Source organism: Aptenodytes forsteri, unplaced genomic scaffold, assembly GCF_000699145.1.
Source record: "Aptenodytes forsteri isolate BGI_AS27 unplaced genomic scaffold, ASM69914v1 Scaffold69, whole genome shotgun sequence".
NCBI classification, from domain to species: domain Eukaryota; kingdom Metazoa; phylum Chordata; class Aves; order Sphenisciformes; family Spheniscidae; genus Aptenodytes; species Aptenodytes forsteri.
In genome coordinates, this window is record NW_008795885.1 from 953,663 (window position 1) to 970,501 (window position 16,839).

The window sequence follows — 16,839 nt, forward strand, 5'->3', positions numbered from 1 at the left end:
GCAAAAATGATCATTAGGAACTCATTTTTCATAATACTGTTGATTGTGAACACTGGGAAAAACAGAGTAAAATTTATGTTATTTTCTTCAGTCAGCAGGGTCTGAAACAGTAAAACACAAAGAGCACAGTACAAACCATACAATATGAAATCATATCAGTTATCTTCAGTCTCTTAATCTACATTCTAGCTATTTACCTAGAGTATTTTAGAATCCCATTTTATCTATTATTGTAGTCACTCATAGCTGTAGTGTCGTCAAACAGTATTTGTAAAGCTGTGAAAACAGGCACTTTCAAAACCATTTCACTCAAACATGCTGTCATTGATCTCTTGAGTTGTTTCAGAAAATTGTTTTAGACAACCTGGGAAAAGGTTAAAGGAGTTAATTTCTATTAACTAACAAGAGTTTTTAAACCAGTAGAGTGCTGAGAAATTGGTAAATGGAATGTCATTCTGACCAGAATGCACTTTTTTTAATACTTCATTTCTGGTGCCAAACCTTTAACAAGGCAGGCTTCTTAAATTCAGTGAGGGTCAGAAGTTTAGTTTATTCAGCAAGAATAACACTATTAACAGCTACTGCTCTTTCATGTCAACACAGTTAACGCCCACACATTCCAACTCTGGTTAATACAGGCCAGTCAAGGAAGATTGGAGCTGCTAAGGGCAGTCATCTCTGCAGGGATATTTTAAAACAGAATTTATACTGTGCTTTAAAAACAATCTAAAAGGATCAATCTACCTTATGAATCTGCTGTAGACATACACAGGGAGAAAGATGGATGGATGAAAGCATATAAAAGCAAGTAAATCTGACTCTCTATTGATTTTTGAGAGGACAGTGTAGAGCACTTTGGTGAGGTCTTATATATCACTGCAAAGGACTAAATGCCGTTGTGCGTATGTCTGAACGATGTCGGGATTTATCACAAAGCAATGCACTGCTGTATTCTTTCATTATATTGTTTTGTAAATAATCTTGTTTTCACTCCCCTTGTTGAGGGAGATAGATCACTAAAAATTACATAATCCTCAAAGCAAACATAAGAACAATCACAGGAAGACTCTCAAGCAGCTATAACTGGAGAAATCCACTATTATTAAACCAAAAATTGCAGAAGTTTAATGTACACATGCAGTATTTTTAGCATTAACAGGAGAAAGATGGTATTTTAATAACGAGCTTTTGAAAACCAAAATGGAAAAATCTGCATATCATAGCATAATCCTTTTCCTACTTACTTTGTTCTAAATCATAGCAAATCAACGTTTAGTATTCCCCAAAGCTCTCCAGCACTCCTACTTGGCCAAATGCCTTCAAAGGATATTAAAGAAATCATTCTGGTTTAGATAGCACTTCTTCACCAGATGGAACACTTCTCTTCAAGCAAGAATGCTTTCCTCTTAAAGCATGTTTCAAATAACCAAAATGCAAAAAATAATCACATCACATTCAATTTCTGCGGGGTCTCTGGGGCTTCTATTGTTATGTATTGGTGGCGTTTTTTTATCATAGTTTCTGAATTCCAAAATATTCACCTAAGTTTTCATATAAACTATTCACATATCCACTCCCATCACATATATCCCCCTCATGATGTACAGTTAAATAGTGCATTTATGCTATTCTATTAGCTATTTCTTCATATGCTTTCCTCACTATAGCAATAGGAAACAATTCTATTGTTAACTGGGGTTACATGGTAGGTCATTTGGAAAATACAGTTGCTTAAATAATAAAAAACCTGCCATTTGTTTTTAAAAAAAAAACTCACTAGCTGAGCTATAAAGCTGTGACTGCCATTGTACATAATGGTGTCCCAACAGACTAGCAAGTCCTTAGTTGGCACCCAGGCAGATACAGCGAAGTCTCCTCCTCGTTAACATATCTCACAGACAAACCTAATGGAAAAAACAATTTACCTTCTTCAGTTTCATGCCACACAATTCCTTCCAAGTTCACGCTGGTCCCAGGCTCACAGGGTCCAAGGCATTCGGGTTCTGTTACTACTCCAACCTCGCAAGTATTTACACCCACTGAACGAGTCCGTACCAAAAGTTGCTCGACTGGTGCTGCAATATTGGATGAAGATGGGGAAAAGTAGGAAGGCAGAATCTGAGGTGTGATACTGCTGGAAATCGGAGGTGGAGGTGCAGGCACTGTAAACAGGGGATCAACCTGAAAACAACAGACAAACTTACTATAATGGTGCTGAGAGATTTAAAAAAGAAGATAAAATAAAAAAAAAAAAAAAAAAAGAAAGCCCAGTTTGCTGAGACTGCATTTGTGTATGCAGGGATTTGGTGTATCACGGGTAATTTCAGTCTTATGAGTTTAATTTTTTTGACATCAGCCCAAATGCTGCACATGAAAAATTAAGTACAAAAATATCTATCACGCTAAACAAGGCAAATTGCTGAGTTTCTACAAGACTATTCCCTGTTGTCATAGACTGCTAGTATGAAATAATAAATTTTAAAAACAAGGATTAAAGCCACTTTTTTCTTGGTGCTGACAGAGACTGATTTGTGGGTGGAAATTAATTTTGCAAACTGGGAACTTCATTTTCTATTTAAAGAAAAACATTTATAAAGACAGTACAAAGACATATCAATGCCATTTTTTCATGTGCATCATAGAGAAATTAGTACTTGGAACAATTCTAATATCCATATGGCATCAAATATAATCTCTTGTCATCCAACCATTTAAAATACATTAGGATCACCCACCTAACAGCTTACAGATAACATTCACATCTTTCTACTTGAAATAACAGATGAGGACTTTTACAAGAATCTATCCAAACCACCTAATTTCTCAGGGTTTAGAAAATGCATATTTGAAAGAATACAACTCGCCAGACAGTCTGTACACAGACAATTCACACAGAGACAATATCTATATATGAACTGAAGAAGTTATCTTTCCCATATGACTTCCAATACACCCAGTAGCAGATTTTCTGTATACAGATTTGGCCTGAGGGTTCTCAGTATTTTACTGTGGCCATAAGGTCCTTTGTCACATAAAAGATAGCTAAATGAGGATATGAGTGTGCCCACTCAAATAGCTATGCCACCTACAATTCATGCTTATTTGGCCCACTGGATCATAGGTATCACACCAAGAAATCATTCTTCAATCCAATGATTTTTTTTAGAAATGGCTGCTTTCTAGCTGCTTTCAAATAGATGATCAGATGTCTTTTATATCTATGCTGTTTTTAATTTTGGACCCCGTACGAAGACTCAACAGAAAACATAATGACTCACTGTACGTTGTCATCTAGGTTTCATTCAAATGTATCTTAATGTAGGTCAAAGTTAATTTTGCTTTCTTTAAAAGCCAAGCTGGCAAATGGCAATACAAAGAGAAGAAAGGACTAAAGAGTATTATCCTTGAATTATATATCCTTTGTATTACAGATCAGCTCACTTCATCACATGGCCACTTTTCATAAAGAGAAAGTAAAATGGAAATCTGAAATTTAAAAGACCTTTTTAAAAATTGTAACAATTGTTACAATTAGCCTTTGTAACAATTATTTTGCTTTGAGCACTATTCATATGTACAAACTGAGAGCCAACACTTTTAATTGTGCACACAAGCCTTAAGTGTGCTAAATATTTAACAAAAATGTTTTGTATGATCTTTGTATGACCAGCCTGGATTCTGATCTCAATTACACTAGAACTAGGGAGGAAAGAGGAGGGACCTATAACCACATTCTTCTCCAAACTCTTCCTCATTTTGGGGGGTTCTTTTTATTTAGGACTAAAATAATCTTCAGACTAGAGAGAACAAAGTAAAAAAAAAAAAAAATCAAAGCAAAACATGGATACTAAAAGCATCCTTTAGGAGTAAAAACCTGCTAATACCAGCAAAACTCTACTGAGTAAAGCAGAGTTCCTGTGGCATAAAAACAATGCAGTCCAGCAATGATATCTTTATTCTTCTCTATGCCATCGCAATTGCAGACTTAAAGCACAGGCAAGAATGCTTTGCAGAGCAGACTTGAATGCACACAGGCAAGTCAAGTACCAACTGACCCCCAACAGCAGCTGTTACTTGCAATGTCTAATAGTAAGCATAACATAAAACCATAACCGTGTATGCCTAGTACGGGGGGACACTGATTCTATGCTATACAGATTCTGTCTGTCTGATGCCAAGTGGAGGCAGACAGTTTGATGGCACAGAGCCCCGCTCCTTGGCACTGGCTGTGTAATGGGGCTCTGTCAATGAAACAGGGTCAATGTGTACCTCAGGCATAATTTAAAGGAGTTCTTAACGTATCTTACTTCAAGCCAGAAGAGAACCAGGATCACTAACTGGCAGGTAAATGGCGGCCAGTGCTTAAGAAAAGCTAAGCCACATCCCTTTATAAAATGAAGAAATGCTGATGAATGGCCTGTTTGATAGTTTACATGGTGTTTTGTAAAGCTGTGCAAAACCTCCTACTACACATGCAACATCACTCTTCCATAAAACATACTCATCACAAAGCCAGAGAAAAAACAAAATGTTTGCTATTATCATACTAAACTAACCAATGTTTTAAATGAATGTAGACTAAATTGGCAGATGTGTCTTCCATTTTCCAAGTATTATAAACAGTGAGGGGGAGCTGAAGAAAGCAGGGATCTGACAGTGTACCCTACTAAGTTCTTTGTTACAAATATTTGTACTCAGTTCTGGTTTATTTATACCTGCTAATAAATGTTCATGTTTTCCACTAGAAACACACACAGGACAAGGCCAAAGAGTTGCTAGTGCAGTAAAAGGGGCTGTTGCTCTGTGAATTAAAACACTAAGCCTTTGGTCGAGAATTAAGTGGACATTTACTGTCCCTGAGGTTCATGTTCATTGCACAAATATGACCTTACTCATAAGAAAAAAATATGCTGAGCTTAAATATCGCTCCAGTTCTCAATGTTTTAAAATTATCCCATCTTGTCTGATAATCTTAACATCAGCACAGTAAAGTGGTGGTTCTCAGCAATCATTGTGGTGACACAATTGTTTTCATGAATTCTCCAAAGGGCACTGATGTAAGCTATTAAAGGCAAAGAGAGAGGCAGGAAGGCCGCCATCTCCAGTGGAAAAAAGGCACATAAGACTAACATCTGGTGGTGGCAGTCTGTCAAACTGAGGAAAGTTAATGTCAAGAACAGATGCTCTGCAGTTTCTCACTGTTATTTTTGCATGATTATTCCCAGGTGTTGGCGCATACTGAGCAGTAGCCTTGCTGTTTATCACACGAGAGATTCCAATACGAGAATGAAAATCTGAATCTGAGGAAGGTTATTTACATAGATGCTCTCTTTATACACATAATCAAAGGGCTCAAAAAAAGACAGAAATATTCAAGCAATATTTTCTTCATTCACCTAATTCCAAGAGCTTTTGAGAGCTGATTAGTGACAAAGGCTACAAAGCTGGAGTGTTATTCATGGCAGCTTTCCACTGCCAAGTGTTTGATTGTATCAGAGAGCTATGGCTCTTAGTAGTAGAAAGCTCACAGAAAATGAAGAATACCTGCCAAGCAATGTAGTCAGTGCTCCATGGAGAGCTCCTCTATCTGAACATGACAAAAAAAAGTATTTTGGTGGCTGCACAACATTAGTCAGATGAGGAAGAGGGTATGGAAGAAAGAGGAAATGTCATCCTAACTAGAAATAGGCAAGACTTTCTAACAGGGTTCTCCTTCAGTTACTCAGGCACTTTACATGCTGGAATTAAGTTCTGCTCATCAAAACTCATCTTCCTGATGCAGTGTAAACTTCGAAAATTATGTCTGAAAATTAACATTTTGTGTCCTTTGTACACAATTTCCTGACAACCAGGAGAGATTCCAGTGGGTAATGCTGAACTCACAGAAGAAGGTACACAGATTTGGGGGGACTTCCCAGATCAGAAAGTGTCCAACATCATGCTATTGCAATCAGCCATATCATATTCCCATTTCTGCAGGAATGGGAGAATTTTAAGTCTTTATGGGACAGGGTATCTCATGTACTCCTGTGGAAAACTCACCTGAATAAAAGAAGAGCGAGACACCAGGAACACCTATGGCCCTATTTGACATGGTACTAATCTGACAGAAGCGGATTTACAGTAGTATTCAAAGTAAAATCACTTTTCACAGAGATTTAAACGGATAACTTTTGATCATATTATCAAGTGGAAGTATTCTGTATCTATGTATTTCATTCATTTCAACTTTGAAAACTTTCAGAGGGTGTGTATCTTAAGTGTGAAATTTTTCTGTCATAAATCACAAAATGCAAACTAGAAAATAGCTGCCATGCAGCCAGGCCACGTGATGTGACCCATTGAAGTGTGCTATCACATGTATAACTATGAATGTATGTGTAGTTCTACCTCATTAATGAAGGTATATCGCTGAAGATATATCTCAATGATGACATAGTCTACCAATCTAAGACCAAACGGGGTCATACACTACTGCAGTGTCACCCACCAGGTGATTTTGAAATGTACACCAAAAGCCATTTAATCCATCTACCAATATATAGCCTGGAGAAAGGCAGAGGAGCAGGTTTAAGGCTCAGGATAAGTCCTTCCAAGAAAGCACTGCTTTTTAATTTGAGACAAAATCTACTGTAAGCATTCCCAGTGGGAATGTCTGCACTAGTAGAAAGAATGTGGAAAGAAGATCCAAATCCTATTATGGGATATACCTAAAAAACAAAGCCTGACCCTTTGCAAAACTAAATCCTTCCTTAAAAAAGACACCAACGTAAAGACTGAAAGGAATAAGAAACCTCCAAGCTTGAAAATGACATTGACAAGTTCTTTAGCATTATGAATTAGTACTTCACAGAATCACTATGGCTGAAATGCAAAACAGGAAATAAAGGATTTCAGCCCTATATGGAAGATTTGCTTCCTCCAAACTGCTTTCTCTAGATTTTAAGGTGAAAGGGAGATTACCTTGTTTTTATATAAAGTATGCTTGCCCCTACCTTAATTTTCTAAAGCAACAGTGACCCCAGAAGACCTCATTCTAATCTCATTCACAGTGTTATAAATCAGAAGCAAGTCTAATGAAATCAATGAAACTACTTTGGAAGAAAACAAATGTGGGAGAATGTGACATGGAAAAAATGTTTGTGTGCTCAGGAGTGTGTCTGCCTTTCTAGACATCTGATTGTTCTTTAAATCTCTTCTTGCTACTAACCTTGCCCCACAAAGAATTTACACACCTAAAAACTAAAGCTATTCCTTCATATTCTACCAGGTAACAGAAATTACCCCTATGAATAATCTCCATTTCATCTGAAAAAATCTCATTTTAATCTCAATTCAGTATTTCTTGCATCTAAATTCAAAGAAGAGGCCGCTCAGAAGCATTTTGACACCATACTTAACAGAATTGATGTTTTGTTTTCTTAAATAAACTAGTATTAATTTTGAGATGAGAAGGATTTAATTATACCTTGAAATATGGGTCATTACCTAGAGATATTTTATTTATTAAAACCCATGCCTATTATCTAATAAAGGCATTTTTGGCAAACATTCTACATCAAATTGTTGGAAGAAAAGGTCAGTGCCATGAAGGATGTGCTTAGAAAATAGGAAAGAAATACTACAAGACATGGATGTAGAAAATAATTTTGGTCACCAGACAAACACATCTATTACAAGCCTTACATTCAAAATACAGGAAAGTTAGAGGTACTAACGAAGTTACTTATTTTGGTCAACTTAGTTGAGAATCACAAGAGCTTGAATATAAAAGAAGGATGAAGGCTATTCAGACTGCCTAAATTTCATCCAAATTTTAGACTTTAAAACTTGTGTTCCAGAATAATAAAAAAATATGCTTATGCTATACAAATACTGTAGTATGGACGAGAAAGCTGGTATGTAATTGTGTTGAACTGAGTAACACAAGTAGCATCTACTTGGAGATTCCAAGTATTTCCTACTCTTAAAATTAATTTCTCCACTTCAATCAACTGAGTAGTTGAAGGAAAAAAAAAAAAAAAAAGAAAGCAAAAAAAAAAAAGCAAGCAAAAAGACACACTAACTGAAACTGACACTTTTTTTTTCAGTAAATCAGCGAATCACTCACATCTGGAATAACTTCAATATTCTGAATATTTGTTCTTAAGCAAAAAAAGCCACTTAAAACTCTTACTATGCTACTCATCTTTTACTACAAGGAACAAGGAAAAAATTCCCCCTTGTATTCAAGATCTTCTATGCCGCTCCAATCAGCTGCTGAACCAGCACACACAGTTCTGCAAACTCACAATCTTTTGACAGTTACATATTCTTTCTACACGCAGACCTCCAGACCTCCTCAGACATTATGTGACTGTATCTACAGCACCTCCACAGACACAATAATACTAATTTTTTTTTAGGATAGCATTAATATACAATGAAGACCATGATGAAAACTCAAAGCTTTGAGTAGGGTCTAATGCAGAAACAATGGTGCTAAACAACAGGCACGGAAAATTCCTTGTCCTCTCTTGTATCTTCTATTCTAGCTCAGATGCTTGGGATTTCCCAAAGCCATTCACCCGTTTTACTGTGGGAAAGATTAGCATTTGACAGCTGCCAGCGATATCCTTCTGCCAAAGGCTGCATCTGTGAAAGACTGTATGTCAGCTCTAATGTTTGGCAGAGTCCTGGGAGGATGCCCAGATTACCACCTGCAAATTTCTAGTTAAAGACATTTCTCCTCTTTCAGCCCAAGAAAATCATATTCATTGAGATAATTTTGTCCACAGGTCTCTAAAACACCTTTCTCCATTGAAACTTTATTTCTCCTGGTCAGCTCTTCAGTCTGCACTTCCAAACTTTTCTTCAGTCAGCCTGGGTGCTTTGCTAAGCTTTAACACAGAATAAACAAGCACTGAAATTCGCTCAAGATACCTATCCTGTCTAGAGAGATACACTGTATTCCACAGTCAAGAAAGGAAATTTTCTGTATTTCTCTGATCTGTTTGGGTTTAGACAGAATGTACATAAGATGATCTCCAGTATCAGATGATGTCATGCGACTGAATATGGTAAAAATCGAGGCACAGCCATTTGCTGGTAAGGGTTAGGTACTGCTTTATTGAGTTCTGTGACCCTTTAGAAGCTTTTCATTTTAAACAAAAAAGTTTTTCATTTTAAAGATGACAATGACCTCTTTTTCTTCCCAAGTTTCTGCTACACTCAACCTTTCAGGGTTCTGAGCCTGAAAAAAGATAAAGGTATTTGCTTATGGAAATCTCACAGCATTATTAATAAACAGTACCCTGAAGTTGCCAATGTTTATTTCTAACAGGTGTGAGACTTTGACCCGGGAATGAAGCTATGGGTGCTCTATGACATATCAAGACACCAGTTGACCAAGGAAAATTTTCCCACTCTTAATTGTATATAGGAAGATAATGGATAATTTAATTGCATCATGACTGAATGCATTTAACTGTTACATTTCAAGTTTTCATTCTCAATGTCCAAGCAAATCATGCCACAACCCTATGACCCCGCAGCAGAAGTTCTCCATTACCAAAAGATAGTTTCAATTAGTCAATGATGTGACTGCAGTCTGGTGGAATAGCTGCCTTTTCAGCCATTCTGGAGTGCAAGGCACATAAAGTATCAATATAACTTTGGGAGTTTTTCCAGGAATCTGCAATGTATAATCCAGTGGCAAACAAGACTCAGAAGAGAAATGCCTTCTTTGCACCTCTTCGACTTTCTGCATGTCAATGGCCTATCACAAAGGGTTTTGTTGCCTTCTACCCATTTGCCCACTACTCTACCTTGCGAGTGCAAAGTTGCGTACATTATGATTCAGGCTGTTGCTTCCTCAACTCAATAAATTTTTCTTGCAAAAAATCAACTAAACTATTAATTTCTCTTCGAAAAGCTTGTCAAAGAACCTCTATAATCCTCAGAAACAGAACTGAGCTTCCTTGATGGTCCATGTATACCAAAAACTTTTAGTTGCCTAACTATATTCTTATGGATAACATTTTTTAGTATGTTCTGAAAATTCATCATTTGACTTCATGGCCCTATATTTATCAGTGTCTACAGACCCCAAAATTTTTAATTTAGCTAGCCCTTAGGCTTCTTAGGCAAGACACGTGGATCTTTGGTTAATATATTCCTGTATTATTGCCCTAGGTCTCCCACTTGCGCTTTTCAATATGGGTGTAGGATCCTGTATCAGTTAGTTTTTCTCCGTATTTCTTAGATCAACTTCATGGTATTAGCTACAAACACTACCAAGAGTATGATACCGTGTCCCAATTTTATTTAAAGAACAAGACAGTATTATTACTTTTAAGAATGGGACATACACATTCATGATTATTTAGCAAGTCACTAAAGGAAACACTTCTAAAATGACCTTTCAGTTTTCCTTTTCGCTGTGATACTTCAACTGAAAAAAGAGCTGAAGCATTATTATTTAGCTATCCCTGCAACTACCTGCTGTTAAATATCTACAGTTACTAATAAAAATAAAATCTTTATTCTCAAATGCAGTTTGAGGTATTTACAATATCTTAGGGAAAGCCAATTTATTATAAGGGTTTTTTTTTTCTCTCAACTGGTGTACACCTTTACTCTGGTGTAAATCCAGAGTAGTCCACTGAAGCATAACTATGGGCAGAATTTGGACTGTAGTGTTTGTTTTACCAGGCTGAAAAGTAAACAGCATTTCAAATAATTTTTCAAGAGCTCGAAAAAAATTCTGAAAATAATACATGTACAGTGAAGATTTTTAAGAGGAAAATAATCCTTGTGAGGAGGAAACTGCTAATACCTATTCCCTCCAATTTGTTTTGGTTTTTTCTTTTTCTCTTTCTTTTTAAGAGGATAATCCTTGTGAGGAGGAAACTGCTAATACCTATTCCCTCCAATTTGTTTTGGTTTTTTTTTTCTCTTTCTAAACTGAACATGGTACTGATGCAAAGTGTCCGATAATCCTTAACAATGAGACTGAAGGATTAAGCTTACAGTATGAAGGCAAATACAAGAATTGAAGTCAGCAGGGAAGACCTTTCTAAATTTACTTACCTACTTGCCTCAGCTCTGAGGCCATTCAGTTTTGGCAGAGAGGAGAAACCCAGGTTTAGTGTTCTCTTAATTCTCTTTCATGAGAGCATCTACACTATCAGCACCAAATCATCTGATTACAGGCTACTGAACAGACAGCCAAATCTTGTCCTTTCTGTGGCCTAGAAGCAGGTCACCTTGAGATCTCTGTTCTCATGTCCCTACCTCAAAGACATTTTTCCCTATTGATTTTGCTTTAGTACCTTGGAATCCTCATTAGCACGCTCTCTAAGCACCCAAACACAGACAAAAGTTTACATTTGCAGAGTTTCAGTAAGGGCTTATCATTCCTGTCTTGCTGAGAAAGAATGGAGGCATGCAAAGGACCCCATTTCACCCACAAAATCCCAGACACCATTGTTGAAACACCTCATGTTTCAGTACATCAATCTAACCTTTAACTTCCTCCTTTCTTACAGTCTCATAGACTATTTTTATAGTGTAACAGTGTTATCAACACCTGCTGCGAATGAAGCTCCCTTCCTGTTTAAATAAAGCAAAAGAAATCAGTAGTCCAAGTATTCCACTTTTCATGTGTTATATTCCGCAGTTACTTGCACCTTCTATTCTCTGCTCTGCCCTAATTGTACATATCCTTTCTATTCTATCCACTGCACGATGAGCTTATAAGAAAAACAAACAAACAAAAAGAAACATTTTTGTACACTTGGTAGAAATTAAGATATTTTGCTCAACTGAAATAAAAAATAAACCTAATCTAAGCTGTCATGAAATAATGAAATTACTCTGGCAGTTCTATCAAACTATATAGACATGTACAGATCCTTTGAAGAAACGAAACTGCAGTTTATCAAGTGTGATTTATAAGCAACACTGATTTAGCTGGGAGATAACACTGCTGTCTAATCATTAGTAGTCAGACAACAGCCATGTGAACACATCAATTATGGGCCACTGCCAAAAGCCCTTGAGATCCCAGAGATTAACAGCCAATCCTCTGTTTTACAAGCTCACATCAAAAAGAATATTAATAAGAGGAGGGGCAATGTGAAAGCTTGTCAGAGTAATTCACGCACTAAAACAAGGCATTTTTCCCTTTGCTCTGCCTTGAACTGGTCCATGAAAAAAGCTGGCATCAGCTACAAAGCACGAAGCTGCCAATTTCTCAGAAAATGTTTTTCATTAACATATGGGAAGTTGTGAAAGGCTGCAAAAGCTCTATTTGGTGGATAAAGGTGACAACTTCTATGCATTCCTTTCCCAAATGTATCAATTATACAACCTCAATCATTACTCAATACTTGGAAATGAACATCCATGCACAGAAGTGTTTGATGGCTCTTCTCTCCCTCAAAACCAGAGCTGTTTACTATTATAATCAAATTAGCCAGCATTCAAGGCATCCATTTACTCTGTCTTGCTAATGACTTAGAAAAACTAAAGTAGAAATACTACCAACTCATCTTCAGGTTCATTTCAGTCTTCAAAGGCACAATTCTGCCTTTCTTACTGACTTCTATGTAGGGTGGCTGACTAGAGGTTTACTCTTCTTACATATAAATGAATGGAAAACAACACAAGAATATACCTCCACAGGGAGCAGTTATTCCTCTGTACAAATGTAAACATGCCTATTGAGATGGACCTCAAACAACCTGTTGCTGGCATTTTAAATGCAGCAATATTAACTGAACAGTCTTTAAGCTTGGCCCAATCACTGTCCAGTCACCAATTACCCTGTTTGGACTCTACTCAAGGGTCTAAAAATAGAGAGATGCCTTACAGCATGGCTGCAAACAACCTGCGTTCAATTCTACCAATACCGTATTTAAGGGTATGCAAGCTGGAAGAGAGAATGTAGTTTGTGGGGACTTTCCAGAGCTACCTTTATATAAGCTATTTCAGGTACTGCCAGCAATTAACCTCTGAGCAAAGAGGGGGCAAGAAACAGGAACCTTTTAGACTGTCTCTGCTGCCCCAGAGCTAGTAATGTGACAATTACACCTTTAGGCACCACTCGAGAATACATACCCTTTGTCAGATGAGCCAGTTTTGAAAGTTCCCACTTTGCTGTGGTCTTCCAGACACTCATTCCCTTCACTTGTTTTTACCTGGAATATTACACATACATATCCCACTGGAGGATGGCATATTGTTAGTCAAATTGACACAGCTAAGAGGGTCATAATCACACATGGAACAACACACAGGCAGGAAGCGTTTCAAGCAGCAGATTCATATTGTAGAACTGCCCTTTTAGTAAACAGCTGGAGCAAAGAGATGTCAGTCCCAGATTGTTTGCTCAGGTAACCATGGCAATGTTAGCTTCCACAGCTTTACTGCTTCAGGGACACGTGTAATAGCAATTTTAACTACGGGTACAGTCTTGTATCGGTCCTTGTGTTCCCACAGCTGAACAGGTGGACAACTCATACCTAGCCAAAAAAAAAAATCAAACGACTTGTCTCACACTTCTGGTGGGATTCCTCTTGACATGCCAGTTAGTCATCCAGGGTCCATGGGAAAGTGTGACAGTGACAGCTCAGTTTGAAATCGGTTTCTGCAGAGATGGAACCACAGGCTAAGTGTACACTTAGCACCGAAGGGGACAGACAACTCTCACACAATCATTCTGCCAGCACAGCCACAGAGATGGCAACTGCTGGCAGAGACATGCAATCTTAAACTCACACTGATGCTTGATAGCTTAATACTGTGTGTAAGTCCTTTGCCCGCTTTTCGCTTTATTTTCCCACAGCGAAAGCAATGCCTGGAACACACCAGGTCCTTAAAGATCTATCACTTGAAGCTTAACATCTGACAAAATTTTAGAACTATTTTTTGTCTTATCCTAGACATGTTTTGGGAATATATCCACTGTTTTGACATGCAACATCTTAAACTCACACTGATGCTTGATAGCTTAATACTGTGTGTAAGTCCTTTGCCCGCTTTGCGCTTTATTTTCCCACAGCGAAAGCAATGCCTGGAACACACCAGGTCCTTAAAGATCTATCACTTGAAGCTTAACATCTGACAAAATTTTAGAACTATTTTTTGTCTTATCCTAGACATGTTTTGGGAATATATCCACTGTTTTAAAAGGAAAGATTCTCTCTGATATATATCCAAAAAAGGATGTGTTTCTCTCACATGTCCAAAAAGGACACCATGCTATGAGAGCCACCCTAAAACATCTCAGGTTTTTAATTTCAGTGTGTTCTCTCTTCCTGTCATTCTATGGGGACTAGTGATTTTGCAATTCAATTGCTCAAAAGCTAACCTGGGAAAACATTTATCAGGCAGGTGTCTTCCAGAGCAGTAACTTCGTAAGTGCATCATAAAACAAGAAAGTGATTCAACCATTGTGCAGCTGATGGGGGGGGAGGGGGGAAGAAAAAAGAATTTTGGATTGAAAAGAAGTTAAATTTATTAAGAGGCCATGGCTTTGTTCAGCTGGCTGGAACAGGAAATTTGTCTTCCAAATGTTCTCTAACATTGTTTTCAAATTTGAATGAACTAATACAAACTAATACCAAATGTTGGACTTAATGCGCCAAGTGACATGAGTTAAGTTTGACAGGAGTGGCCTCCCAGTATCTAGCAAATTAAAAAGAAAGACTGTTTATCTATTTTTAGATTGTATTCAAAACACGGTCGAGATTTTCTAAATTTCCAAGTTAAAGACATCATTTTCAGAAAGGACTGAGCAGTCTGTGTACAAAAATCTGGGACTTTTGAGATGTCTCATACCAGGCAATTAGAGATCTCTTAAATCATAATTGAAAATTTTGATTTAGGAGCATAAACAACATAGCACCTGGATCAATGGGATCCTGTTAGAAAAGTGGAGACTTTAACTGACTAGAATGACTCTTAGATTGGCTCTTACTATGCCTCCTAACTCACTACCAATAAATACAGAATAAAACAACAAGTGAAAAGAAACCCTCCCATAAAGCAGAGGGCAAGACTTAACTCAATTAACTAATTTTTGGTGGTGATCCTGTACAAATGCTCTGCAGGTTCTACATGGCACAGTTCTCAAGGAAGTACCAAAATGATATAGATATGAGTGCTGTAAAACAGGGAATGCATTAGAATATAATAATTGGATGACAGCCCTAATACAGAGCTCCTGATGATGCACAACAGCAGAATCTTTATTCCAAGCAAGACGGGTTACTTTTTAAATTCACTGTTAGAAAGGTTTTTAGCACTAAGTCTGTCAAGCTCTAAACACTTATTTGCTTTAAGACAGTGTTAATGACTTAGCTAATCACACAATTTTATAGTTCTATAATGTACTGTGCTGTAAAAATTAAACCAGTGTTTATTACACCTCTGCTACCTTTCCTTTCCTTCTTATTGGACTAATTCTTAAACGGGTTAAAGCAAATACTATACTACAATAAAACATAAAAAGCGCACTGGTTGACAACAGTTCTCAACATGTAAACAGTATTTTAGTTCAAAGCCTGCTTGCAAACAAAGTAGTTAAAACCACTACTCTCAGATACTGAAATTAATGGCATACTTATTTTTCAATTTTGAGGGAGCTACTCCATCTGAAAACTTAGAAAACGGTATCAATGCTAAATTACATTAAAGGGAGACTGACAGATTAAAAATGAAGCTACCTTGCTTGTATTATTACTAGCATTTTAGGTAACTGAAAGAGGAAGAAGTTAAATTTTCTTGTCATTGTTTTTATTTGCTTCTGGAATTTCACTCCTTTTGGACACTGAAACCAACCTAGTCAGTTTTCCTTTTTGTATCTGAAATACAAAAGGTGAAATACAACTCAGTTTGTATTTTTGCAAAATTACACGTTTTTGCAAAGTCTTTTTGATGTCAACAATGTTTATGTGACAGGCCCTGATACTGTACTGTTAAAACTGCACTGAAAGCAAAGCTTCCTTTATCACCAGAGAATCAATATGACTAATGGCCAAGCAGAAAAGACTGGCTCAACCATACCTGAAGATGCACCACTTGTGTGTTGAGGATAGAGAAAGAAGAAAAGGTGCGCGCGTGCATACACACACAAAACATTGGAAAAAGCATACACAGGCATCCGAGATACAGAGACAGAGTTGGTGGATCTTTGAATATAAGCAAAGAACTTCATACACATTCTTACACTGCAACCTAGCTTTTCTATAGAGAAAAAATGGCAAAAAGAATCAGATAAACACAAGCTTCTTTGATCTCGATAGGCATGATATAGAAAATTCTTCACTCTTACACAGCAAAGAAACAGGTATTTAAGCAACCCGATAGTGGGTCAGCTTAAGTATCTACTGAAGACTGACTGCTTGCTTTCAATATTGTTTATAATTAAAAGGAAATCACCATGCGTTTTATTAAAATTAGTGTCACGGCACTTGAATTCCGAGGACTATTTGTTTACTGCTCCATAGAAAGAACACAGTATCTGTTGTTCTGCCCCCAAACAAGTGAATATTATTTCACATTCTGAAATCATGTTAGAGTCTGATGATAATGTAGGAATGGATACAGTCAGTGCTTATGGCATAGTACAGCTAATTTCCATGCCATAATGCAAACAATTTGCTTTGTGGTTCTAAAACCTAGGAATGTTGAGATCACACACACATTTCTTTTGGTCTGAATTAAGGCTCTAAAAGCCACTTTTGATGGGTCTGTTCAGTATAGAAATATATTGGCAATTTTCAATAACTCTATGATCTCACCATCTCAATTTCACTGACTATAAAATGGGGATAGCTCCCCTCCCCCCCCCCC

General features: G+C 37.2%; 1 protein-coding gene across 1 annotated transcript in view; it reads right to left on the bottom strand.

The window, feature by feature from the left end:
* Positions 1-16,839, bottom strand: part of ZNF608 (zinc finger protein 608) — an 81,897-nt gene that overhangs the window by 43,337 nt on the left and 21,721 nt on the right. Inside the window, exon 2 of the mRNA XM_009284162.2 lies at positions 1,926-2,181. Coding sequence (XP_009282437.1) covers positions 1,926-2,181 — 256 coding nt within the window. The remainder of the gene's footprint in view (positions 1-1,925; positions 2,182-16,839) is intronic.